Source organism: Polypterus senegalus, chromosome 1 (assembly GCF_016835505.1).
Source record: "Polypterus senegalus isolate Bchr_013 chromosome 1, ASM1683550v1, whole genome shotgun sequence".
Classification (NCBI taxonomy): domain Eukaryota; kingdom Metazoa; phylum Chordata; class Cladistia; order Polypteriformes; family Polypteridae; genus Polypterus; species Polypterus senegalus.
Genome location: NC_053154.1, coordinates 196,888,855 through 196,915,965, shown reverse-complemented (window position 1 = coordinate 196,915,965; position 27,111 = coordinate 196,888,855). Strand labels below are relative to the sequence as shown.

General features: G+C 37.3%; 1 protein-coding gene across 5 annotated transcripts in view; it reads right to left on the bottom strand.

Moving 5' to 3' along the window:
- The window catches only part of LOC120537426 (arf-GAP with coiled-coil, ANK repeat and PH domain-containing protein 2-like), a 177,621-nt gene that overhangs the window by 43,875 nt on the left and 106,635 nt on the right, over positions 1-27,111 (bottom strand). For 3 of the 5 annotated variants that reach the window (XM_039766354.1, XM_039766374.1, XM_039766369.1), the window contains 4 exons: positions 26,046-26,090; positions 25,828-25,923; positions 21,884-21,958; positions 14,377-14,388 (listed from right to left, as the gene is read on the bottom strand). In XM_039766354.1, the coding sequence (XP_039622288.1) occupies positions 14,377-14,388; positions 21,884-21,958; positions 25,828-25,923; positions 26,046-26,090 (228 nt within the window). The remainder of the gene's footprint in view (positions 1-14,376; positions 14,389-21,883; positions 21,959-25,827; positions 25,924-26,045; positions 26,091-27,111) is intronic. The other 2 variants (XM_039766363.1, XM_039766383.1) reach the window with 1 other exon arrangement.

The window sequence follows — 27,111 nt, the reverse complement described above, 5'->3', positions numbered from 1 at the left end:
TCCAAATTGTGTGTGTGAAGATGACAGACTAGTTTGTTTATCAGACCAAATGAAATTTAGCATGAACACATAATATTTACACACCACCAATCAGTTATATACAGCACATAAAGGAGAAATCAAGCAAAAAATAAAAATACATTAGAAAAATAGAAAGCAAAAAGGATGGATGACCGTATGTTTTGAAGGAGGACTAGATGTTGATTATATTAAATGATAGTGGTAGTGGAGATGTTGGCATACACAGTATGTAAGGTATAATGATGATGATGAAACATAAACGTTGCCTTAAAAATCTACCTACAGCTGTTGACCTCCAAGCACAAAATCTGCGAACATCAGGCATCAACTCGAAGTCAGCCACCTAGAAGTTCATATAAGAACAAAACTAAACAGCATGGCACAGAGCTCTGTTCTGAAAATTAAATTTCACTACATGACAGCTGCAGACCTTTGGCATAGAGATACGTATCCCCTTCTCATCCGACAGGAGGACGCTAGAGAACTGGTGAGCACTTACCAGATACCAGACATAATGAAAGCGACTGAAGATCTTCATTTTAGCAGCCTCTTAAAATATTCCAGGATGAGGTTTAAACTTCCATTGTGTGAAGTAATATTGCTCCTGCCTTAACTGTCAAGCACCTGCTTCTCTCACATTTGCCCATGAAGTTCCTTTTTCTCTTTCAAGTGATGAGTGTCAGCTCTCCCGGTTCCCAAATCCAATGCTGGTCAAGCCCCGCCTCCTTCTCCTCCTCATCTTACAGACTGGTGTGAAATCATGACTATGTCCTGATAGACAAGGCATGTCCTGCTACTTCAGCTGACAGACTGGGATTAGCTGTACTCCATGTGTGCAGAACAGATTCGTAAAAGAATGTTTATACAAACCCTAATCTTTTGTATTCTTCTCTTGTTTTTAGTTATTGTTTCTGAAATGTTAAGTTTTGGCTGGGGCTTTACAGAGATTTGCAATTTTAAGTGTCACAAATGTTATCTACTGTATCTTATTACAGATTATATTGACTAGCCTGGTTTGTTTTTCCACCTGAACTTTTAGTACACGTCAAGTCCAGTGACTCAGAACTATTATTACCCTGCTGTACTCATGTGATGGTAAAGGGATGTTTCCATTGTTTTAATTATATTTTTGCCACAATGTGCAAAATACTAGGGAGTCTAAGGGCTGGGAAAGTATAATTTACCATGCAAGGTGCATGCAGGAGGGAAATTTTATGCTTTTTACAATTATTTCTACCCATACCATTTCTCTGTGCCCTGCTATTAAGGGTCTACCATTCCTTATGGGGTAGTTTCTATTCCCCAATGACTGCAAACAGGGCAAAGTTGGTTTGGAAAGATAAGGACTGCACAATTAGTTTATTCTGAGCTTCATGGCACACATTAACAATTTGCTTGTGCTGACAAGATTTCAGCTAGGAGAGTATGATGTCAGCTTTCATCCTCTTCAGAAAGAGATGACAGAATGGCCCTAAATGGAGACAGTCAATGTTGCAGCCTCTTCACGTTCCAAACCATTACTAAATATTTCTCAAAATTCAGGGATGTCTGTGTAGGGGTGGAGGGCAAGCCACACCACATGCACTTCAGAAAAGGTAATCCATGATTGGGCCCAGGCTAAGCATGCTTGGGTCCAGCCAGTACTTGTATAGGAGACCGTCTAGAAAAACCTTGGGTTGCTGCTAGAAGAGCCAATGGTGAGGGCATCAGGAGGCACTTAATCTGTGGTCTATGTGCAGATCCCAATGCCACATGGCAGTGACAGGTATAATGTGCTGTAAAAAATAGCATTGTCCTTGAGATGAGACATAAAACTAAGGTCCTGACTCTCTTTGAATATAAAAGACCCCTGGGCATCCTTTGTAAAGAGTAGGGTTTATCCCAATGTCCTGGCTAAACTGTCTACCACAGCCTGATCATTCCGGCCCCCTAATCATTTCCTATCCCTAACTGGTTATCTCCCTGTCTCACCACTTCACCATTAAATAGCTAATGTTTGGTAAGCATACTGGCACAAAATGTCTGCCATCACATGGTGGTGGTTGAAGTGGCCCCACCACCCTGTATGTGAAGTACTTTGAGTAATGCGAAAAGCACTATATAAATCTAATGTCTAAATCTAAATTTTAGTCAAGGGGGAGGCCTTATCTAGAAAGCCAAGTTCTATTTTTTTTAAGCCTGCTGTCTTTGCATTAGTGGATTTAGATTGTACTGGACTGTGGCAAAACTACTAATTCTATTACATTTTCATGTTTTACTTTGCATTACAGGCTTTTGATACTCTATCCAAAAACTATTTTTATATTTACTTCCAAAGTAGGGATGTGCAATATCGGTAAAAAAAAATTGAATCTTGATATTTTCCAGGACTATGATGATAATGATAATTAAACTATATTTGCCATTCTTTAAAAATATTTTTGTCAGAGTCTTATTGATCTAGCTTGCTCTTGATAATAGGGGATTAATTGTAGTTTACTAATGAGATTAACACTAGAATCCCTCAAGCCTACAAAAAAACTCGTAAGCCCGGCCCACCTTAAATCCCTTTGCACCGCTCCATCTGTGTCTTTTGTTTTATAAATGTGTTGATCAGCACAAGCAGCAAGCAGCCTGCTGTAACATTCCCCGCCTTGACAGAGCTCAACTTTCCCAGCTCAAGCCAAGGCTCCTTATCTGCATGCGAGGTTCCTGGAGTTATATAGGGTAAATAACACAGTATGTTATTTGGAATACATGCATTTCATGCGCGTTCCGTGTCTACAAAGATCTGGGTAAGTGTAGGATAAAAGGAATTGTGAAGCAAAAAATGCTGAACACATATCCAAATGTTATACTAATAATGACGTGAAGTGTGTAATGTGTGAAGACTTAAGTCCAAATATCTAATAAACATGCACTTTTATTAGAGAATATAACCAAAGAAAAAAAAAGCATTCAATTTACATGTTGCTGTCAAATGTCAATCGACAGGAAGTTTAAATGCTTTCCTGAATGGTGCAGAGGTAAGAACTGCTGCCTAATAACCCAAAGGTCCCGGGTTCAAGACCGGGCGCTCTGCGTTTTGAGTAGTGAGCTGCTATTATTATTATTATTATTACTACTACTATAATATAATAAAAACACATATTTGATTTGAGTCTGTAACACCCGGTGTAAATTTTGACTACTTGCAAAAGTTAGCACTTGTTTTTTTTTTATTATTCAGTATTATTCTGTTAGTGACATTCACGTGGTACAACGAACTTGCCTCTCCCTCTCTGAGTTGATGGTATTTATCTCCACTCTTTTCACAAGAGCAATGCTGTGGCTTATGCCTGCTCAGAACTATTTGTTGCACTGGCAATCAAAGATGCGATGTCCCATGACTGCTATCAGACTGAACAAAGGCAGTACCATAACAGATAGCTTCTTCACAGCACTTTCGCTGGCTAATAGACTGCTGCACCGCATAGCAATTCTTCTTGGACCCATAAGTAAAATGGGACTTCCACCTGCAGCTATAGTCACTATAGCACACAAGCAATTCGCCATGATAGTGTTTTGATCTGGCAGTGTCATGATGACAGTGTATGCACCCAAAAAGAAGCCGCCTTTGATTTCAGTGTGTAACAGCTGATGTAAAGTTTTGCAACCTTTAAAAGACATCATTGAAGGAATATAAGCAGACACACAAACTCTGGTGAATCAGGTCTTCTGGGTATCTTGTTATCACTTGAATTTTTTGTTATTCTGTTTTATTCTTTATTAAAGCAGACTTGTTTCATTATACCTTTGCAAAAGTGTTTCTTTTATATTCTAGTAACCACTTGAATGAGATCAAATCTGTCTCTGCCATGGAGTACAGGCAAGATCAAAAAAAAAACATTTCAAATGACAACTCATGTTCAAATGGCATAGCGTTTTCAAATAGTGACATTTTCATGTATGAATGTATGTGTGTGTGTGTGTGTGTGTACGCACGCATAAGAGAGACACTCAACTGCTCGATTTGGCACCATCTCTTTTGCGATATAATTAGTAGTGGTGTTTTTTATGTCATGCCATCTGTTGCTTTTCTTGTCGTATGGCACTTTTTTGACGAATGATTCCTCTAAAGTTTGCCAAGTGTGTTTTTGTGCTTGTACCTTGGGTGATTTAGACCTGTCATGGACAAGTGCCTGCTGAAGCTTTTCATATTCTTCATATTCTGTGCAGTGGTTAGTTTACAAATTGTGAAATAAGTTAGTTGTCAAGTGGTCTTTAACAGCATCCGATGTCCGATACAGTTTGCAGATCACCGTCTTTTTCATCAGTCTTTTTAAAGCTAAACCACCTTCATGCAATTGAGAATAATCCATGTTTTGCAATCTAAACTAACAACATAGATTGCAAGGCTGTTTTATCCCCTGGCGCTGTTTGCTCATTAATTTGTAGGCCGCCATGCACTGCCTGTGCTTGCTTTGCACAGAAGTCTATCCAGTTAGGTTACATGAGGACTCTCAAGGCGTCTTTTGGATTGTTTTCGGCGAAGTGAGTGACATACTCAAATTCAGCTCGCACATTGTTAAAACAGCAATTAAGATATTATTGTAGACAATATATATCACACACTCCTAAAACAAAGGTCACTATCGATATTGAACCCCGCTAATCTGTATCTGTGTACAAAAAAATGTAAAAATCACATGCTTGTCAGTGGAAAGCTTAAAGTGGCAGCCTCAGGGCCAGGTCTCAGGGCTGTGTTTTGTGATGTTGCTGTTTTCTAAATGTGTAAGTGTTGTGTTTTTATTTTTTTACTATTATTTTTGTCCCATTATTAAATGAAAAATGAAAGAATGTGGATAAGAATAACAACAACAATAATACATTTTACTTAAAAGCACTTTCAAGGTGCCCAAGGACACAATACAAAAATATACTTAAAATCAAATAGTCCAATGTGACAAACAAAATCAACGAGAACAACAAAAGGAAATATTAAAAAGATAAATTTTAAGTTTAGATTTAAAAGTGAGGTGCAAGTACAGACCTCTAAAGGAAGGGTATTCCATAACTGTGGTCCCGATACACTAACAGCCCAAGTATCCTAGTTGTGCAATCTGCATCTGCACAGTGGAATGATTAACAGTAAGGAGTCAGATGAACGAACTGAACTTGTTGGAGTATAAGACATATTAAAGAAGAACAATTAAGGTGGTGCCAGACCATGAAGAGCCTTACAAACTAAAATGAGAAGTTTATACTGAATGTGGAAAGGGACAGGTAGCCAGTGTAACTTTAGGGGTGTAGGATTAATACGCTCCAAGGGGTTTAAATAGATAACCACTCTTGCTGCTGAACTTTGTCCATATTGTAACTTGTTTAGGCTCCAAGCTGGTATACCAAACAACACTTGCAATGGTCAAGTAGGTGACAAAAGCATGGATGAGTGTCTCAATTGCAGTATCAGAGAGCAATGGACACATCCTTGAAATTTGCTTAAGGTGGGAAAAAGGCAATCTTGGTAATATTATTAACATGTGGATCAAAAGAGAGTGCAGAATCAAGAACACCACCAAGATTTTTAACCTGTGCAGACAAGGATGTAATAAAGCCCAAATCTTTAAAGAGAAATTGTCTATTTTCCTTAAAGTACCTCGAGATCCAATAATTAAAGCCTCAGTTTTATTCCTGATCAGTCTTAAAAATGTTTTCAAACAACCAGAGTTCAGCCAAACAGGGAACAAATACCGGAGGACTTAATGTTTGCATTAAACCCCATGTGTAAATAAATCTGTGTATTGTCAGCATAACAATGGAATTATAAACTGTGCCCTCTAATAATGTCATCAAAAAGAAGCATATAAATTATAAAGAATAGAGGGCCAAGAAGTGATCCCTGAGGGACACCCTGGAATAAGTAAAATGGGTCAGACCTAAACTTACAAGGCAACAATTTGTTGTTGGTCTTTAAGGTATGATTTAAACCACGCAAGAGCACTTCCAACAATATTTAACTCATTCTCAAGTCTTTTTGATGTATCGTATCAAAAGCTACAGTGAGGTCTAAAAAGTTCTAGTGTTAAAAAAAAAAAAAAACCAAACTACCATCTGCTGCTCTTAGGAGATCATTGGTTACCCTGATGAGTGCTGTCTCTGTACTGTGATTGGCCCTAGGCTAAAACTAGACTGAAATTCCTCAAACAGGTCATTAGAGGCAAGATGGTCTTTCAAATGGCTCGCAACAGCACATTCTACGATTTTACTAAGAAAGGGAAGATTTGAAATAGGCTGATTGTTTTTAAAATCCTCAGGGTCAAGTCCAGGATTTTTTGAGAAAATGTGTGATAACAACTGTCTTTAGGCTGGTGGAGACCTGGCCAGTAAAAAGAGATGGATTGATAATACTGGTGATAAAAGTAAGAAAAAAGGCAAAGGATCCTCAACCAAAGAAGAAGGCATGTGGTCTAGAATACAGGCAGATGGCACAGCGATCATGACAGCTTATGGACTGTAGGATCGTCCAACAATGGGAAACTATATATAAGCAGATTCCAGTTAAGACAGGAGAGGGACACAGCTTTGACTGAACCAGTGGACCTTTTTAAAAATTCAGAATAAGTCAAATATATCCTATTATTAAAAAAGGACAGCAATTTCTTGCAAAGGTCAGAGGAGGCAATCATAGGAAAGTTATTTGCAGATTTAAGTAGCTTATTCACAGTACAAAAAAGCTTTCAATTATAATACTGACCACACAGAATGGTATTAGTATAATAAGCAGTCGTAGCTCACTGTAGTGCCTGCTTATAGAGAGAAACATGTTCCTTGTAGGCAGTTGCATGGGCAACCAAGCTTGTTTTCCTACTAAGGCATTCAAGCCTTCACCCACGAGCTGTAATGTGATACATCTCAGGAGAAAACTAAGGAGCTGAACACGTAAATGTCAGACTATTAGTTTTAAGTGGACCAAGATGATCCAGACTAGTTGAAAGTATATAGTCATAATGATGAACTAAGGTAGTAGGCAATAAAGAAGCATTAGCTGGAGGAGGACACTGCTTCAATGTACTTACAAGGGTAGTGGCACTGATATTTTTTGTGTCCCTAAAGAAGATATTATGAGATGATTGTTGCCAATGCGACTGACCAGGGATGAGCATATCAAACAAAATAGCCTTGTGGTCTGAGAAAGATCAATACCATATAAATTAGCAGGAATAATACCACAGGTACACACAAGGCCAAGTGTGTCACGAGTAGGGAAATTGACATGCTGAGTAAAATCAAAGCACTGAAGTACGTTAAGAAAATCAATCACATGTAAGGAATCTACAGTCTATATGCAAACTGAAATCATCTGTAGTAGCATAGCAGGATACAAAGAACACAGAGAAGTGAGCAATTCATTGAGTTCTGCCAAGAAAACAGGTGGCTGTTTTAGAGGACTAGATAGCAGTAATGGCAGACACTTAAATGATGAAACACTGCAAGCAGAAACTGGTTTGATTCAAAACTTAGAAGAATATATAAATGCAACACCACCCCCACAACCACTGATACATAGCCTTTCCAGATAACAGTAGTGGGGATGAACAGTCATATTTAATCCAAAATGTTGGATTAAGTTGTTGCCAAGTTTCTGTCAAGCACAAAAAAAAAACCAAAAAAAGAAAATCAATATTATGCCCAACGACAAAGTCCACAATAAAAGCTAAATTAAAGGCTATTTAGAAAGTGAAGGTTGGATTTCAGTATTTTGCATTTTGCTATGGCATGTTGGCATTTGATGTGTTAATTGTATAGACCGCAAGTTCTCAGAATTTACAGCAGGAGGCAGTCCAGTAGTGATAGCAGAACACTGGAATAAATAAAAAGCGTCCAAATATAGTCAGTTTTATTCTTAGAATGTTAACAGTCAAACTTCTGATGCAAGCTTCTGTGACAGTGCAAAATTTCCAAACGCCTAAGCGGAAGGAGCGATGTAGGGGTTCAGCGTGCAGTATGCTGAAAAGCAAGAAGCTCTGGGAAAAAAAAATGTACCTTCTAGCCATAATCCAACAAAAAATCTGCAGGAATTCAAAAAGCAGACAAGCAGCAGACAAAATAGGCAATAATATGCAGAGATTCCATTTTTTTTAATCCACAGAGAAGCGGCAGCCAAAATGCACCAGCATGATCTCTCATAAGCCAGAAGTGGGAGCCTATTGTTTAAACACGTTCAACAAGGTAACAAGGAATGTAACTGCCCTTTAATCATCCCCTCTCACCAGCAAAACATATCTCAGTTTTTCAGTCAGTAAGTAACCATTCTTTTAAAATTATTTTGCTAAGCATTATATCTATTCATTATACATTATAAATTTATGTTACATGCATGTTTATTTGGGCGTGCGGGATGTGTTCACCTAACTAATATTCTTGAGAATAAGACTACTGTTAAAGATATTAATAAGTTTGTACAAAATAAAGTGGCAACTACATCTGCTGTTCAAGTAACAATGACATAACTCTTATAATCAAGGCGAGAATAAGACTGCAACCTCACCTTTACTGAAGGCACCACACCATTCAAACAATAACAAATCAGGTACAGGAATGAAATACATCAGGTTAACTTCAAATTTCTTTTTTGTTTGTTTGCATATTTCAATGAATGTAACACATAATGAGTGCAAACTAACATCTGCTGGACTTCAACTTTTGTTCTGCTATCCCAGTCAACGAACATTAATTAAATATTTTTAAAAGGCTTATACCACTTTTTGTAAAGAGGTTATATGTAACTCAGTTTTTTGGAGTCAGATAAATTAAGGGATGGGAAAGTGGCATTTGTTGGTTTGGTTCTGTTTGGTATGTCTTTTCTCCTGCAGTTGCCTCATTGTTTGCCAAATCACTGCTCATATCTGCGTCAACTACTCTGCAGAATCGGACTGCGTGTTGATGCTAAAGCTGCTAGAAGCAGTGATAGCAGGCCTCTCTCACCTATCTGTAAGGTCTTTCTCATTAGTCTGAACTGCGGTTTGTTCAAAATATTCATTCAAATCATTATTGTAGTTACTATTTTAAATGTCTGTTATTTTCAGCACAACAAGGTCTTTTGTTTCTCTCTCTCTTTTAGGTTTCTTTTCACTGCACCCCTTGGCTCCTGTCTTGAATGACCTTCCATATGGACGTTTTCTACTTTTATGGCATTATAAAACATCAAATCAAATGTACAATCTGGTAAGAGTCACCAGCTCTGATCATGCCCCACCCATGTCAACCAACCAGGACTCATTATTATTTATGTCTAATTGGTCAGGCTTATAATCGCAAGGATCAAATTTGGACAGAAGTTTGTGCTAGATAACAGGTTGCTGTAGGCACAAGTAGTCAGTTGGTGAACTTGTGAACTTTTTCTGATATCTGGCATTTTTTCCCTTGCATATGCTATGGCTCTTTTGTAAGCAGGATCACAGGCTGTGCACCCAAGTCACTCTGACGATAGATTTTGCCATGCATATTATAGTCTTTCCAATTCAACCTCTCAAACTTACACTGTACCTGTTTATTGGAATATAATATTACCAACATAAATGTTTATTGTGAAAAATGTCATTTAATATTGCTGTTCAATATCAATAAAGTATACTCTTTACCCCTGTTTCTTATTATTTTATGGTTCACAGCACATTTTGCTCCACCTGCACAATTTTTTACATACACCCATGCACAAAAACTGTGTCCCTACTCCATCCAGTTTGCCACAATACTTAGAAAACCATTCTACAGTAGAAAGCAGTACAAGTAAAAGTAAACATATTGTTTTAAAATAAGCTATGCCCAAGATGTTCATTACAGTTAGTACAACAGCTTGTGGGGTAGGCTCTGACCAGCCCCCTCAACTACCAGCAGGTTAGTATGATTCATCAATTACAGAAATGAAGAATCGTGTAAGGAGGATGTTTAAACAATACAATACAAAACACTGGGAATCTAGTCTGGATGGAATTTCAGGCTGTGCGTTGAAAACCTGCAGGAACCAATTAGCTGACATCTTCAGTCACATTTTTAATATTTTGCGGAGAGACCCTGCAGTCCCTGCAAATTATCATCATGCCTAAGAAAACAAAAATGAACTTTCTCAATGAATATAGACCAGTAGCAGTCACTCCACTTGTGACGAGGTGCTTTGAGAGCCTGGTGCTGGGACACATTAAACTGAGCACTCCAGATATGCAAAGTGAATATGATTAAACGTTTCATTATAACCAGTCCACAGAGGATGCCATATACCTTGCACTTTATACCATTCTGGCACATCTGAGTAATAAAAATCTGTAATGCCATTGTCCTATTCAGCATTTAACACTGCTGTAAATGCAAAGCTGACCACTAGACTCCTCAATTTAGAATTTGGCGCCACCTTCTGTCATGATTTTTAAACTTCCAAACCAACACATCTCAGCATCTGCAGAATGGCAGGATCACTTCCACCTTGCTTATCCTCACTACATGGATTCCACAGGGTAATGTGCCCCTTCTTTACTCCTTGTTCACCTCCAAAGTTGGCCAGATATAGCTCCAAATCCATCATTAAAATTTACTGATGACACCAACTTCATATGCCTGATCATCCACAATGATGAGATGTCTTACAGAAAAGATATCTACCTGCTGACTCAGTGGTGCCAGGACAATAATCTCATCCTTAAAGTCAGCAAAACCAAGGAGCTGGGCATAGTCTTCAAAAAACAAAAGACTGACCACACTGCCATCTGTTGACAGAGTGAACAGTTTTAAGTTTCCTGGAGTGACTGTCACTGATGAACTGAAGTGGGCACAACACACTTTTGGTTTTGTTAAAAATGCGCATTAGTGCCTCTACTTCCTCAGATGTCTGAAGACAACTTGCATTTCTCTTATCTTTTCTCACAAAAAATATACATGCACATTAGAGTCCACACTCACTATCTTCATCACATTCTGGTATAGCATCTATTCAGCTCAAGAACGTAAAGCTGCAGAGGGTGGTGAACGTGGCAGTGAATACGAGTAGAACCTAGCTGTCGTTTGTTCAGGACATATAACACATTGCCTTAGAAAGTCAAACAAGATTATTAAATACCTCAGCCATTCTGCATTTGTTTCTATCCACAGGTCATAGGATTGCTGAACAGTTAAAATTGAACAATAAATAGTGCAACTTAACAGTGTGCATATATATATGTACAGAGGATTCAGAAAGTATTAAGACCACTTCACTTTCTGCAGACATTATTGTGTAATTTTGAATCGATAAATTTGCCATTTTTGTCCATCCCTCTAACTCAGCAACATCTAACGACAAAGTAAAAACATCTTCAGAAAGGTTTGCAAATGTATTCATGGTACTTTGTAGATGCCCCTTTAGGCAGCAATTACAGCTTTGTGTCTTCTTGGGTAAGTCACTAAAAGCTTTGCACACCTGAATTTGGGCAATTTATCCCACTCTTCCTGGCAAACCCTCTCAAGCTCTTTGAGTTTGGATGAGAAGCATCTGGAAACAGCCATCTTCAAGTCTTTCCACATGGTGGTGTACACGATATAAGTGTCGGCTTTAGCAGGGTCACTCAAGGACAGTCACAAACTTGTCTCAATCCAGTGTTGTCAGGGCTGTATCTTTTAGGTCACTGAGGTGCTTAAAGGTGAACTGTCACTCCATTTTGAGGTAGTGTGCACTCTGGAGCAAGTTTTATTCAATGACCTCTCTCTGTTTGACTGTATTCATCCTTTCTCAATTCTGATCAGTCTCTCTGTTCCTGCCACTGAAAATAACCCCCAGTGTTAGATGCTGCCACCACCATGCTTCACTGTAGGAATGGTATTAGGCAGGTAATGAGCAATGCCTGGAGTTCTGCTAAAGAGTCCAGCTTTTATTCTTTCTGAAAACACGTTTTCACATTGTCATTATAGGATATAAAAAAACAAAATCTTAACGCAAATGTTTTTTTCTGTAGTAGATACCTCAAGCCTTGTAGTTGGTACTCAGTTCTGTGATGGCAACTTTTGAGTGTACAGTGCTATCCTATCTGTTATTTTGCCTGTGGATATTCTGGAAGCCATCACTGCACTTTTTCCCCTGGACCAAAAAAATAAACACCCTCTCTCCTGCAGGCCTGCTGTAATCAAAATGGAACAGTGGAATGCATTTCTGTTGCCTTACCTGTCTGTACATTGTTGTGCATCTCCTGCACACGGTTGTTTCTTTTTGGGGAAACCAATTTGCCAGGTAAACACAAACCACAACAGTTATTGAAAATTCACCTCTAGATCAATTCTTACCTTTGGGACTGCTTCAATATAGTTTTGCTGCTTTTTATCTGTGTATATATTGGGATATTGAAAATACTGCATAATTTTTGGGTGTTCTGACATCAAAATCATAATTCAAGGTTTGTTCTGTTGTGTACCTGAATGGGTGGTCGGGTGATTTCATTGCAGCATTAGGTTAATCTTGGCCTTAAAATCCCATCTGTTTTTATTGGGCTTTGCAATTTTTAATTATTGGAGGTCTGTTACAGCTATATTACTGAGATTTTATGGACTGGCAGTAGAAACACTGCAATGCATTTTTGTTTAAGTGAATTTCAAAATAAAATATGAAATTGCAAATACTCAAGTAAATATTTCTTACATGAAGCCAGTTTATGTTCAGTCCTTCTTGAAACATGCATATTTTGGATAAAACTGACATTTAAATAACTAAATTATATCCTTTCCATGAAATCAAATCAGAATGACCTGAAGAATTGATTCACACTAGAGCTTTTCTAATTTTAACGTCTTCTAGTTCTAGTTTTAATGTCATTTTTTCAAGCAGTTTTTTGGACTTATTTGGGGTGTTTTTCGGGTGTTTTTCAAGTATTTCCAAGCATTTATCTCATGTTTTCAAAGAAACATTTTACAGGAAAAACTGAGATTGATATTATTTCCAAATTGTAGTTTTTGAGATGTCATTGTGTTGTGATTGTTGTGTTTCCAGAATGTCTTTTATGACTTTAGTGCTGACAATCCTGGTGATCACAGTACTGAAAAGCATGTGTCACCAGTGTTGTGAGTGAACATACCGAGTTTACCGTGTTCTGCAGCAAAGGAGGCAAGAGGATGATTTTGGACTCTCTATGCAGCAAGCAATATTGTGAGAAATTCAAGGATTACACACGGGTGTTTATAAGCATGTAAATACGTATATTGTGATGTGTGGGGGAGAAAAAAAATCATATAAGCGCGTGAAAAGGATATCTAGTAACAGCTAGAGAGAAGTCAAGTCAAAAGAATTGAACATACTTTGAATTCATATACATTTAATTTTGCATGTGCTGAGGGGAAAATGTGATCTTCTCAGTTTATACGTTTAGCATCACCAGTAACCAATGATTGCTGCAGCAAGCAAAGGATGTAAGAAACATTTAGGAAGTGTGGTCTAGTGCTAAAACACAAAAAACAAAGAACTGATAAATAATATTTAGGAGGCAACAACAGCCAACAGCATGATATGAACACAAAAAAAACACGAATCACACTGTGTCACTACAATTGTAATTCCCTGCACAATAGTATTCTATACAATACAAAAGAAATAATGGTGCAACCAGGTATCCCAGATCAGTTAAGGCTTGAACTTTGCCATTTAACTAAAGGACTCTGGTCACACAGAGATTGTAGACACAATTCACAAGTTTTGGAATTTTCTACTTTGTATGATTATGACATTGTGAACTGTCCACATAAAGGCTGAGCAGACAATTTTGGTCTGGCCTAGAATTTGTTCTAGAATTGTATGTATACCTTCTCCTTTGCCTACTTATTTATGTCTGTGTAGATATTATACAAAACTTATTTTTGTAGAAAAAAATGTGGTTAGTACATTGTGGTAGTGTTATGTTGAATGCAAGTTTGTATTTTACCTATATTTGTAACACTGTACTGTGTGCTAGGCTTATTAAATGAGTCTGACAGACTAAATAATCTATTTTTTAAAACTTTATGTGCTGTGCATTCTTACTTGAGAGTGTGTTTTATAGGAATACACTTCATTTAAATATCAACACTAATATTACCAGACTGCTAAAAATGGGAATAACAACACAAGCAATGATAATCTATAAGCATATCCTTGTTATATATTGTTATGAATACAGCATTTATGTTCTATGATAGGGTCCAAGCACAATATCACTTATGATAATGACTTATCTTAGTTAAAAAAGTAAAAACAAATATATAAACATGGAAAGCAAAATTAGACAATTTCCGCCATCCAGCACACAAGTGACTAGCCAAAACAGTTTAGTTGGTTGTAGTAATGTAAATACATTGAGTGAGAATGGAACCAATGCACAGTAAGAAGAGGAAAAGAAAGAAGCTTACCTGTAATGCAGCCTGTTGGCAGCAAAGAGAAAAAAGGGGAAACAAGATGAGTTTAGACAGCAAAGAGGCCAATATCTATAGAGATAGATAACACAAAGATTAGCTCTCAAGATGAAAAGGCGAGGCTTAATGTGACAGGTTTCCAAAGAATAAGCTGCATAAAAGATAATCATCTGCCTTTAAAGAAACAAGGTCCATTTCCACAACAGAATTTATTTTGTAATTTTTATTGGCCAGCATCAAAGTAACATACAGCACTTGGTGTCTTTAAAAGCAAAGGAAGGGATGCATGATCGATTCTATAGTTGTATTTCATCAGTCCATTGCAAAATCTAGCTAAAATGAGGACCCAGCTTAAAAATATACAGCAGAATATGGTATTTAGTTATTTGATATGGGATAAAACCTTAGCGATACACAAAGAGAATACAGGAAGCAATTAGAATATATAACCCAAAAACTTTCTAAGTACTTGCTGCCTTCAGTGGCAGAAATAAAAGTTCTTAAGGCATACAACTTCCACTGCCATGTCTTAAGTATCATTTTCACTTCTTTTATAGATTTAATTCCTGGGGTTTTTAAGTAAATTTGTTTTCTGCCCTCGTGTAATGAAATGTCAAGGTACTCATTAACTAGCAGTCATTCATATTAAAGAAAAGGGGAAGTGGCTTTGACTTAGATGTGAAGAAAAGCTAAAGGCATTATTCTTCACAAAGCAAAAACTTTCTGGAACTCTATTTTCACAACACTCATGAATACTGTTCATAAGGAACAAATCATTTTGGCTGCTTCAGAATTTATTCCATTTACTGGAACACCCTAGTACAAAACGAAAAGTGCCAGATTTATATTTGCATGTAAGAGGAATCACCCAAAAGTTTTGAGCTTAAATTGTTAAAAGATGCCCCAGGAACACAAAACAATACTTTTTTTTTTGTGAGCAGTGATACACTGATTATAAAATTCACAAAGTTGTCTAGGACACATAAATAAAATTTTTGTCTTATCAGTAAACACTGTACTCTAGCTATATTTTCATCACACTCTGGCATAGAACATCCCATAGATTTGTTGCTTCAGGTAATCGGATGGTGCCAGGTCTGGAGAATAGGGTGGTTGTGGCATCTCTTTGAATCCACCATCATGAAGCAAGATGAGGAAGAGCGACAGTATATTTGCCCAATTTTCATTCATTGACTTCTATAAGCAATGAACCAAATCAGCACAATGCTGACCAATTATGTGGGTCTTTTGTGGTGTGTAATCTGTTAAGATTATAAACTCAAAAGCATTATAAATGTGCACATTATCTGCACTAACGGGTTGTTCAGTTGACTTTAAATTGTCTTTGGTGTTGGCAAATTGCTTGCTGTTTGGTCAAAGTGACACATCGAAGTTTCTTCCAAATTTATGAAACATTTCTTAAATTTCTCCTTGTCTGAAATCAGTTCCATACATTTTTATGTAACAGTAACACTTATTTTTTTTGGGTTGGGGAGCATCTCTACCTCAAAAACTATCACTACACCTTCATCCTTTGTCCTGTCTGGTTCTGGTGATCCCTTCCTTAATTCCCCACCTCTGCCATGGCTACATATATTAAAATTCTCTATCATTTCACCGCTCTCTTTAGCAGAGATTCTCTGCTGAAATAATTAGAGCATTTTAAATGTATAAAATCCATCATGTCTTGTGCATTGTTACAGACAATAAAAGTGCACCAGATGAAACTAGCTAAATGAAATGTTGCTCATATTTTTAACTAAATCCAGTTTCACTGTGAATATCTGCAATGTCTTCAATATACAGTGGTACCTCAGTATACGTCCGCTTTGGAATAAGTCCAACTTGGTATATGTCCTGTTTGGAACACGACTCGCTTACTAGAACACCGCGTGCTACCCTTGTTTACCTCTCTCGAGACAAAGCCACGACTGCCCATGAGCGTCAGTACGCGCTATAACTCTGTGTGAATTTTCATGTGATTTTGTGTTTTTTCGCGTACATTTGAATTGATTGTTGAAAATTATGAAGGTGGCATGTGTATCCGGGACATGGCTGCTGCATACCGTATGCCGAGAACGATGGTATCTACAATTGTGAAAAACAAAGACGTTATTAAAAAGTAAAGTGAAGTTAAATTTTCATTTATTTCATCTAATTACTTTTGTATTTATGTATTTTAGCATTAAACAGTGTTTAAATTATTTTATACAACCTCATTAATGTATAATATGCCAATAACAATAGGAGTTTTTTCATGGGAACGGGTTAATCTAATTTATTAATAAATTAGTGAATTTACCCTTGGAATTAATAAACTATCTATCTATCTAATCATTTTCCCTTTATTTCTTATGGGAAAAATTCATTTAGTATACATCCTGTTTGGTACAAGTCAAAGGATCTGGAATGGATTTAGGATGTATACCGAGGTACCACTGTAGTTTAAATCTAAATTAGAAGAAATGGGGTTTGCATTTGTGCTGCTATGGAAAGAGGAATAACCAAAGATCATTCCAAATCATTCTTAAAGCTTTACCAACACTGGGTATTTGATAACAAGTGGGTTTGAAAATGAAGTAAAGTAGGAGTCTAAGTTGGGCTAAACTAGAAGTGCAGTTATTAAAACTGTAGCCTTATTAAAAGCTTCAGTGAAGTTCATGTGACCTGCAATAGAATCCACAATATACTATATTAAAATATAAAACTAAATGCTGAAATAAAATATTTTGAATTAAATGTTCACTAGGATATTTGCATTTTTTATACTGGCCTGAGCTGCCAAATGCACATAGTATAACGAATTACACATATGAAGCATACAACACCTCTTCTTTCATCATAACTGAATAATGCATAAAAAGTACTATAGTACAACTGCTGACTAGAACATCATTATTCCAGACTAAATTAGGGAACAGTTCACGGTTGTGTGAACAAGCTGCCTGGGGGAAAAAAAAAACAATCAATCAAGGGTGCTTTTAAGAAATATAACTGTACAGAAAGAAGAGGAACACAGATGCCAGCCAACATTTAAATCTAATTTTCAAAGTACACCAATATATTACCTAAAATAATTTGACAAACAGACATTTGTCAGAGAACTGAATAAATGAATAACTTTTTAAAATAAAAGTGAAAAGGCTGACAACATGACACAAAGATCACTGCTTCACATCTGTAACAGCCTGGACTTTAAAATCAGCCTGTTACAGAATTTATGGTGTTTGTACATTCTGTCTATGTCTGCATGGTTTTATTTCCATAAGATATTGTGGTTTTCCTTCCACATTCCAAAGAAGTCAAGCTTATTAATGACGTTAAACTGGACCTATATGACTAACTGTGAGTGTATATAAGGCTGTGTCCCACAACTAACTGGCACTTCCATCCAATGCTGGTTCCTGCCAGGAACCCAATCATAGTTTCCAGTCCTCTAAAATCCTAAACACAAACTGGAAAGAAATGGATGAATGGATGGATAATTGGAATTATAGAGCACTTCATAGAGGAATGCAACAGGAGGTTTATAGTTCCTAAATGTTATTGCCTAAGAAACCTTCAAAACTCAGACTTTGTGCTCCAATAGCTTAAAAATACTTCTTCAGTTTACAAAGGTTCTTTCAAAAATTATGTACAAATTAAGCAACACTACTTTAGAAAACAACCAAGGAAAAGATATACTGCATAAAAACTTATGGAGTAAAAATATTAACTAAACAAAAGAGAGAACAATAAAACAAAATAAATGATAGCAGTAAACAGATTCAAAGACGTAAGGACAGAATAATCAACAGATCAATAAAACAACTGTCAAAATACAGTAACCCTTCAAACAAAAACAATTTGCTTCTGCAGTCATCAAACTAATTCATCTAAAAGTTATCCTCATATGAGTTGACAGCAGACTACTTCCCCAGGAAAATGCAATCTGTTAATAGTTTTAGTATTATTTAGCAATATACTCACTCATGCAAATCATACCATATATCAATGCAACTGAATGGACAATAAGTGACAAAATTAAACAAAAATAGAAATCACATTATTGACTTCAAACATCATTAGATATATATCAAATTTGCAGCACAATTATACTATTCATAGTTCATTAAAAAAACAAAAAATATATTTTTAAAGGTTTATGTTTAATGTTATTATAAATTCAGCCACAGGGGATGCACAAACCAGTGTATTTCTTTGTGCCGGTCCTAAGCCTGGATAAATGGGGAGGGTTAAGTCAGAAAGGGCATCCGATGTAAAATTTTGCCAAAATAATATGCGGACAACAATACAAATTTCCATACCAGATTGGTCGAGCCCCGGATTAATAACAACCGCCACCAGTACTGTTAGCCAACAGAGTGCTGGCGGACATTGGGTTACTGTTGGACGAAGAAGAAGGAGAAGAAGAGGAGGAAGGTAAAGAGAGTGGAACTGAGGTTAGGAACTTTGAATGTTGGCAGTATGAGTGGTAAGGGGAGACAGCAGATATGAAGGAGAGAAGGAAGGTTGATATATTGTGCATGCAAGAGACTAAATGGCAGGGGAGTAAGGCAAGGTGGATCTGAGGTGGATTCAAATTGTTCTTTTATGGTGTGGATAGGAGGAGAAATGGAGTATGGGTTTTTCTGAAGGAACTGTATATCAAGAGTGTTTTGGAGGTGAAAAGAGTGTCAGACAGAGTAATGATTATGAAGCTGGAAATTGGAGGTGTGATGATGAATGTTAGTGCACATGTCCTGCAAGTTGGGTGTGCAATGGATGAGAAAGATTTTTGGAGTGAGTTGGATGAAGTGATGGACAGTGTACCCAAGGGACAGAAAATGCTGATTGTAGTCAATTTCAATGGAAATATTGGTAAAGGGAACAGGGGAGACGAGGAGGTGATGAGTAGGTATGGTGTCAAAGAAAGGAATTAAGAAGGTCAGAGGATAGTGGATTTTGCCAAAAGGATGGACATGGCTGTGGTGAATATGTATTTTAAGAAGAGGGAGGAACATAGGGTGACGTACAAGAGTGGAGGAAGATGCACACAGGTAGATTACATCCTATGCAGAAGAGTCAATCTGAAGGAGATTGAAGATTGCAAAGTGGGGGCAGGACAAAGTGTACTTAAGCAGCATGGGATGGAGGTCTGTAGGATGACGTTGGAGATCAAGAAGAAGAAGAGAGTGAGGGCAGAGCCAAAGGTCAAATCGTGAAATTTGAAAAAGGAAGATTGCAAGGTTGAATTTAGGGAGGAGGTGAGACAGGCACTGGGTGGTAGTGAAGAATTACCAGACAGTTGGGAAACTACAGCAGATGTAGTAAGGGTGACAGCAAGAAGGTTGCTTGGCATAACATCTGGAAAGAAGAAGGAGGAAAAGGAAACCTGGTGGTGGAATAGAGAAGTACAGGAGAGTACACAGAAGAAAGGATGGCAAAGAAGAATTGGGATAGTCAGAGAGATGCAGAAAGTAGACAAGAGTATAAGGAGATAAGGCGCAAGGTGAAGAGAGAGGTGGCAAAGGCTAAAGAATAGGCATATGATGTGTTGTATGAGAGGTTGGATACTAAGGAGGGAGAAAAGGACCTGTACCGATTGGCTAGACAGAGGGACGAGCTGGGAAAGATGTGCAGCAGGTTAGGGTAATAAACGATAAAGATGGAAACGTACTCACAAGTGAGGAGAGTGTGTTGAGCAGATGGAAAGAGTACTTTGAGAGGCTGATGAATGAGGAGAATGAGTAAGAGAAGAGGTTGGATAATGTGGAGGCAGTAAATCAGAAAGTGCAACGGATTAGCAAGGAGGAAGTAAGGATAGCTATGAAAAGGATGGAGAATGGAAAAGCCATTAGTCCAGATGACATACCTGTGGAAGCATGGAGGTGTTTAGGAGAGATAGCAGTGGAGTTTTTAACCAGATTGTTTAATGGCATCTTGGAAAGTGAGAGGATGCCTAAGGAGTGGAGAAGAAGTGTACTGGTGCCGATATTTAAGAATAAGGGGGATATGCAGGACTATAGTAACTACAGGGGGATAAAATTGATGAACCACACTTATGGAAAAGAGGTGATGATTAGTGAGCAGCAGTATGGTTTCATGCAGAGAAAGAGCACCACAGATGTGATGTTTGCTCTGAGGATGTTGATGGAGAAGTATAGAGAAGACCAGAAGGAGTTGCATTGCGCCTTTTTGGAACTGGAGAAAGCATATAACAAGGTGCCTCGAGAGGAGTTGTGGTATTGTATGAGGAAGTCAGGAGTGGCAGAGAAGTATGTAAGAGCTGTACAGGATATATACAAGGGAATTGTGGCCGTGGTGAGGCCTGCGGTAGGAGTGACGGATGCATTCAAGGTGGAGGTGGGGTTACATCAGGGCTCTGAGACCTTTCTTATTTGCAATGGTGATGGACAGGTTGACAGACGAGATTAAACAGGAGTTCCCGTGGACTATGATGTTTGCTGATGACATTGTGATCTGTAGCGATAGTAAGGAGCAGGTTGATGAGGCCCTGGAGAGGTGGAGATATGCTCTAGAGAGAAGAATGAAGGTCAGTAGGAACAAGACAGAATACATGTCTGTAAATGAGAAAGAGGTCATTGGAATGGTGAGGGTGCAAGGAGTAGAGTTGGCAAAGGTGGATGAGTTTAAATACTTGGGATCAACAGTACAGAGTAATGGGGATTGTGGAAGAGAGGTGAAAAAGAGTGCAGGTGGAATAGGTGGAGAAGAGTGTCAGGAGTAATTTGTGACAGACGGGTTTCAGCAAGAGTGAAAGGGAAGGTCTACAGGACAGCAGTGAGACCAGCCATGTTATATGGGTTGGAGATGGTGGCACTGACCAGAAAGCAGGAGACAGAGCTGGAGGTAGCAGAGTTAAAGATGCTAAGATTTGTACTGGGTGTGACGAGGATTGATAGGATTAGAAATGAGTACAGTAGAGGGTCAGCTCAAGTTGGATGGCTGGGAGACAAAGTCAGAGAGGTGAGATTGCGTTGGTTTGGACATGTGCAGATGAGAGATGTTGAGTATATTGGGAGAAGGATGATAAGGATAGAAATACCTGGTAAGAGGAAAAGAGGAAGGCCTAAGAGAAGGTTTATGGATGTGGTAAGAGGGGGCATGCAGGTGATGTGTGTAACAGAACAAGATGCAGAGGACAGAAAGATATGGAAGATGATCTGTTGTGGCAAACCCCTAATGGGAGCAGCCAAAAGAAGATGTTTAAAGTTATAACTAACAGCTGAGTGACAAAATACAAACATTCTAATTATCTAAACACTGGATGTTTAGATGTTTTTCAGTTTCCCTTACTAATTACTTTTTCAAAAAAAGTTTTTTTATTTTATATTTTTTATAGTTCCTATAGGAACATAGTTCCTAAAAACACTCTCTTCAGGTTTTAAATATTATTGTGTTTATATTTTTACATGAATATACAATATTATAGCTGAAGTCTGGAGAAATGTATCGTGTGAATTTCTAGTCTACATTCCCTACTCTGATCCGCCACTTTTACCTTCTGTTGGATCGTTGAGTGCTTTTGTTCCATATCTCTTTTCTCCTTTGCTGCATCAACCACCAACTGGTCCAGCTATTTCAAAAAAACAAAGAAAGAACTTACTAGGTAAGGCATGATACAAGGCAAATGGTCAAGAAAGTAAAAAAAAACACTAGCAAACATTCAAACAGTATGTGTTCTGCAGTATGACCATGTCTTATAGGATCAACCTGCAAAATAAACCAACTAATATGCAATTCATTAAACCTGGTAATTTTAAGTGATTGCTGGTAGGATTTTGAAGGCTCAAAGTTTTCTGGAAAAGGTCTCATCAAAATAAGTGTCACCTTATTTTAGAGGGTTCAAACTCAGTTTCTAGTGGGCCAAAAGTGTTGCAGGTTTTTCTCCCAGCCACTTTCTTCTTTAGTAATCAATTACTAATGCTAATAATTCACACTATATTATGTTGATTTCGATTGAGTTGTATTTTCATTTTTTCTTTAACCAGCAGCCAAACAATAATAAAATTCAAGGTGAGTCAACAGATGACCAGCTAACTTAGGATATAGTCACACTAGCAATTAATTCCATGCCCGAGCATGTTTGTCTGACTGTAACCCCCCCATAGACTTGTTCAATTGACTAGTGTGATCGCTCCATGCATCCCTGGAAGACATGTGCCTGGGCAAGGTTCAGTAGGATTTAGGAAGGATTCATGGTGATGACCTAAGTGTGCCCAGGCCCAAAACATTAAAGCGCGCTGTGAGTGCAGGCCAGCAATGAGGGGTTGGGGGTTGGGACAATCATGATCGGGCACAGTACAAAACAAACATCCCTAGTGTAAGTACATCCTAATATTTCCACATTTACACCTGTGCCTTTCACACAATATTTGTTTGAATAAAATAACTAAAAAGAAAAAAGTGAAGATCTGAGGAAGAGGGGAAAAAAAGAAAATCAGTTTTGGTAATGACTGGTGTAACAAAGAGAACACGAACAAGCCAATGAATTAAATGATGGACTTAATTAACAGTTACATAAGAGATTGAAGGAAAAATGGTGGCCCTCCAAGATGGAATAAGACCCCTGAATTAGACTGGATCATGTTAGCCCACCTTGCATGTCATTACTGTTTGGCTAATGGTTAAGGATAAAAAAAATTAAACAAGTACATTAAAATTAAAGGAATATTTTATTTTAAAAAATAGATATTTTTGTATGTTACTTATTCCATGTTTGTAGTAAAGTAAATCTAATGTTTTATGGAAAAAAGATAAAAATTCAAATCGAACAGGTCTCAGCAGTGACCATCTCTGGACAATGGCAAATGGTGTAAAAAATGTCCGATGCAAAAAGAAAAAAACTCCAGAGGCCTCTTGCCTAACGCCGTGCGAAGAATTCACACTATAACATGGCATACGGAGAAAAGCAGAAATGTGCGTACGCACAAAAAAATCCAGATGCCTAAATCTGTGCGACGCAGGTACAATTCGTGAATGGAGCACCAGCTCCTTGTTAGCGCAGCGACACCGTGTCCTCACGTGTTTAATTATTAACAATATAGATTATTTAAATGAAGTTAAAGTTTTATCTGTATAAAATAATAAACATATTTTGCTGCATTTCATCTTAATAATATCGTCATCATATGTAAATACACGCTTTATAAAGTGGCTCAGGTTGTGCAATATTATAACTGTATCACAAGTGTGCAGTGAGGTCATTGTACTAATAAGTACAAACAGTTCTACAAGGAGCACTTGATGGACTGATTGATTGCGTTTATAGTTCTTGGGATGAAACAGTTTCTGAACCGCGAGGTCAGTACAGGAAAGGCTCTGAAGCGTTTGTCGTGTGCGAGCATTTCAATAGACCGCATGGCTGAGGCAGTGTGTGCTTGGAACTGTATACCAATACTTCTCTTTCTGATCAGCTGCTGTAGATCTGTGATTCCACACTCAGATACAGTGATATAAATACTCCGAGTTGTGCAGTTAGAGTAATATGGAAAAAGATGATTCACTGTGGCAAACCCTAGCGGGAGCAGCTGAAAGGAGAAGAAGAAGGTGCAGTGAGAGTAACAACACTAAAGCAGCTATGGTATTTGGAATACTTTGACTATTCCCTGAATCATTATATTGTTACAGGTTAATTACAATCAGATGCCATAAATTAATAAACAATATGCAGTTAGTATCAGTGTATATGATAATGCCTTTTCAGGGATGTGGATTTAAAAAGAAAGGGTAACCGCACAGGAACAGTAGCACTGCTCTGACGCTGGGTGCAGCCAGTTTGCAAAACCGAGCAGAGAACTTGCATACACCAGGGTTGGAGCTACCATGAAAATGTGTGTGGCTTTACGCCAAGTTTAGGTTTTATACATCGCGATTTCAGCGTGAAAACGGGGGTACGCAACATTTTTGTACGTACACACCATTTTGCCATGAGGCCCCAGATTTGTAGTTTGACACCTCTACCTTATTGTATCATTTTTTTCCTCAATTTACAGGCTATAGAATTGACATGCAGAGCAACTGCCAGATGGATCCCTTTTTACATGTCTAAAAAAGAAATCCTAGTAAACATACAATTACTTGTCTAATGCTTTACTTTTAGCTACAGTATTTAGTAATGCTTCCTAATTCCTACATCAGAAACATAAATGTACACTTATTAAAAAAACTCCGAGAGCCAAAAAAGAAATGTCATCTAGCTAGAGGTTCATTTTGAGGGTTCTGCTAGGATTACCTCCCAATGTCCCTGAAAATTGCTAATGAGATTAAGCTGTCATGAAAACTGAATATAATTTTGACCAATAAAAGAATATGTACACAACACGGAACAGAAAAGTTTTTAACATAACACCAGAAAATAAGGGCACAATTTCTTGATTGATTTACCATACCCTTGATGGTACCATTTATTATAGAGTAATTTTATATCAAATTAACAAACACAGAATAACTGGAAAGAGCCCTCATCAATAAAAAGCATAACTATATAGGATGAAAAATGTATAGCATTACCACAAGACAATTAATACTTAAAATCGATAAGTAAAGAAATATAAAAAACACACAATCTTTAAATTTTGCCAATATTAATGGAAAGAAAACCTTTTTTTTAAGATGACACTGATTTTCTTTAAATAGAGTTTAAGAAGCAGAGTTTTCATTCAACATCTGAATCTGCCACAATACAAATCACAAATTTATAACCACACTTGTACCTTTCTATATAACTATTGAGTTAAAGTAAATAGAACACTTCACCTGTTGGCAATTCTTCCATATTTCTTGACAAATGTGTTCCAATTTATGCAGCTTCATTTTCCAGTAGGTTCACAGCTGATTTTAGGTCCAAGGTAAAGCTGCTTGACCACCATGAGTGGCTGTCTTAATTCAGACACATACACATTTTATGCTTGTGTTCTTATAAACAGCACAAACATTTCATGCTGGGAATTCACTCCCATTCCTCAGTTTCCTTTGAATGTCTGACGCACAACCATTTCCTGTTTCTATTCAATGGTAAAAGTAAACCTACGTCTCATTAGCATTTAAGGAAACAGAATGAAATGGTGGCTCATCTGACATAAGGTAATTTTTCCACTGAACTGTGTTTATGAATCTGAATCCATGCTAACATGCCAAACTTGAAGTGTTTTTTTACTCCTGATGTCTGAATCAATAAATCAGTGATTCAGAATTCATAAGTTACATCTTGATTTATCAAATGCTTTTTAGGATAAGTATGGGTCTCTAGGATTACGTTAGTCACATTAAAATGGCTCCATACGTTAGCTTTGACTTTTGTCATTTAAACACCATCCACATACAAGGTGGGCCTGTACTTAACCAATTAAAGTATGAAATACATTTCAAAAATAATTTAAAATAAATACCAATTTGAATTCCAAATTAAGCTAACAAGGAAGAACTATTAATAGGTAGACTCACTTGGCCTCCCAGCTCTTTCATGACAGGCTGTAACTGACTGAAAAGGCTGTAACCCTGATGGAAAAAGTCGAGCTGTGCATTCATGAAGGATAGCATCTGCAGATAAATGAAAAATTAAAGACCATTAGTTCTGTATTCTATACCATTCTGTTAACTGGCTTCTTTCATTTAGAGAACAGTCAAAAAGTGTTAGTTAAATAAAAAGGATCAATGCTCACCGACTTTAAGATTTCTGAGCGCCTCTTGGACTGCAGGACATTAATCTGTGAAGGCACAAAAATCATCAGTTTTATTAAAGTGACATCTGAGAGTAAAAAAGTTCAAAGAAACTAAATATGATCAAAATATCCATATAGGAATAGCAGTATCTTCCATGGAAGTTAGGAAAAAGAGCTCATCTTTTCACATGCCTATTCATTTTTTTTCTTTGATCTGTAAAAACTAAACTGATTTCTTTTGTGAGACAGACCTCTTCTACACATGAAATTATTAAATTAAACTGGCGGTTCTTCCTTTCATATAATTCAGCTAATCAATTTATATTTAACAGAGTTCAGACCAACCTTCTAATCACTGTCCACAAGAAACATTTTAGATAGTTTAGCAGTCTATTAAAAAAGTATCCATTCCCTTTGCTTATCCGCTCTTTGCAATATACATAACAAATAAAGATGCATTTAAATACAGTATTTTGGTTTTGAAAAGCTAGCTTCAAGCCTCCTAAAGAGTTTTATCTCAACTGCAAACCATTGTTAATTCTTTGTGAAAACTCTTTTTCTCTGTGCAAAACAAAGTAGTTAAAAACAAATGCTATTAGGTGCACATGATCTTAAAGAAAATGGGAACTCCCATTATTTTTACTACAGCTTGCTTATTTTCAAAGTATAAAACTGAAATTTTTCCCCATTAGGTGGGGTAACTGACACTTGTACAAGCTCCACTAGGGGTTTATAAAATGATTATCCATACTTAGAACATTGATGTGCTTCCAAAGAATGATCCATGGTTGAAACGTATAAATAACGGCACTTATCTGACAGAAAGAAACACCTATCAACTACCCATTAAGAGATAGACACTAAAGACACATTACTCTGTAGCCATCCAAGATGTCTGAAGAAATGTGGATACTGTGAGACCCACTACATTGAATGTTCTAAGACGAAGCTTAAAACAATAATAAACTACTTGATCACATTTGTGTTTGGCAGAATGCCCAGTAAGGACTTGGTAGTCATTTGGCCATGGGATCCCTGCAGGTTTATTTTCTTCAACATCTTTTCA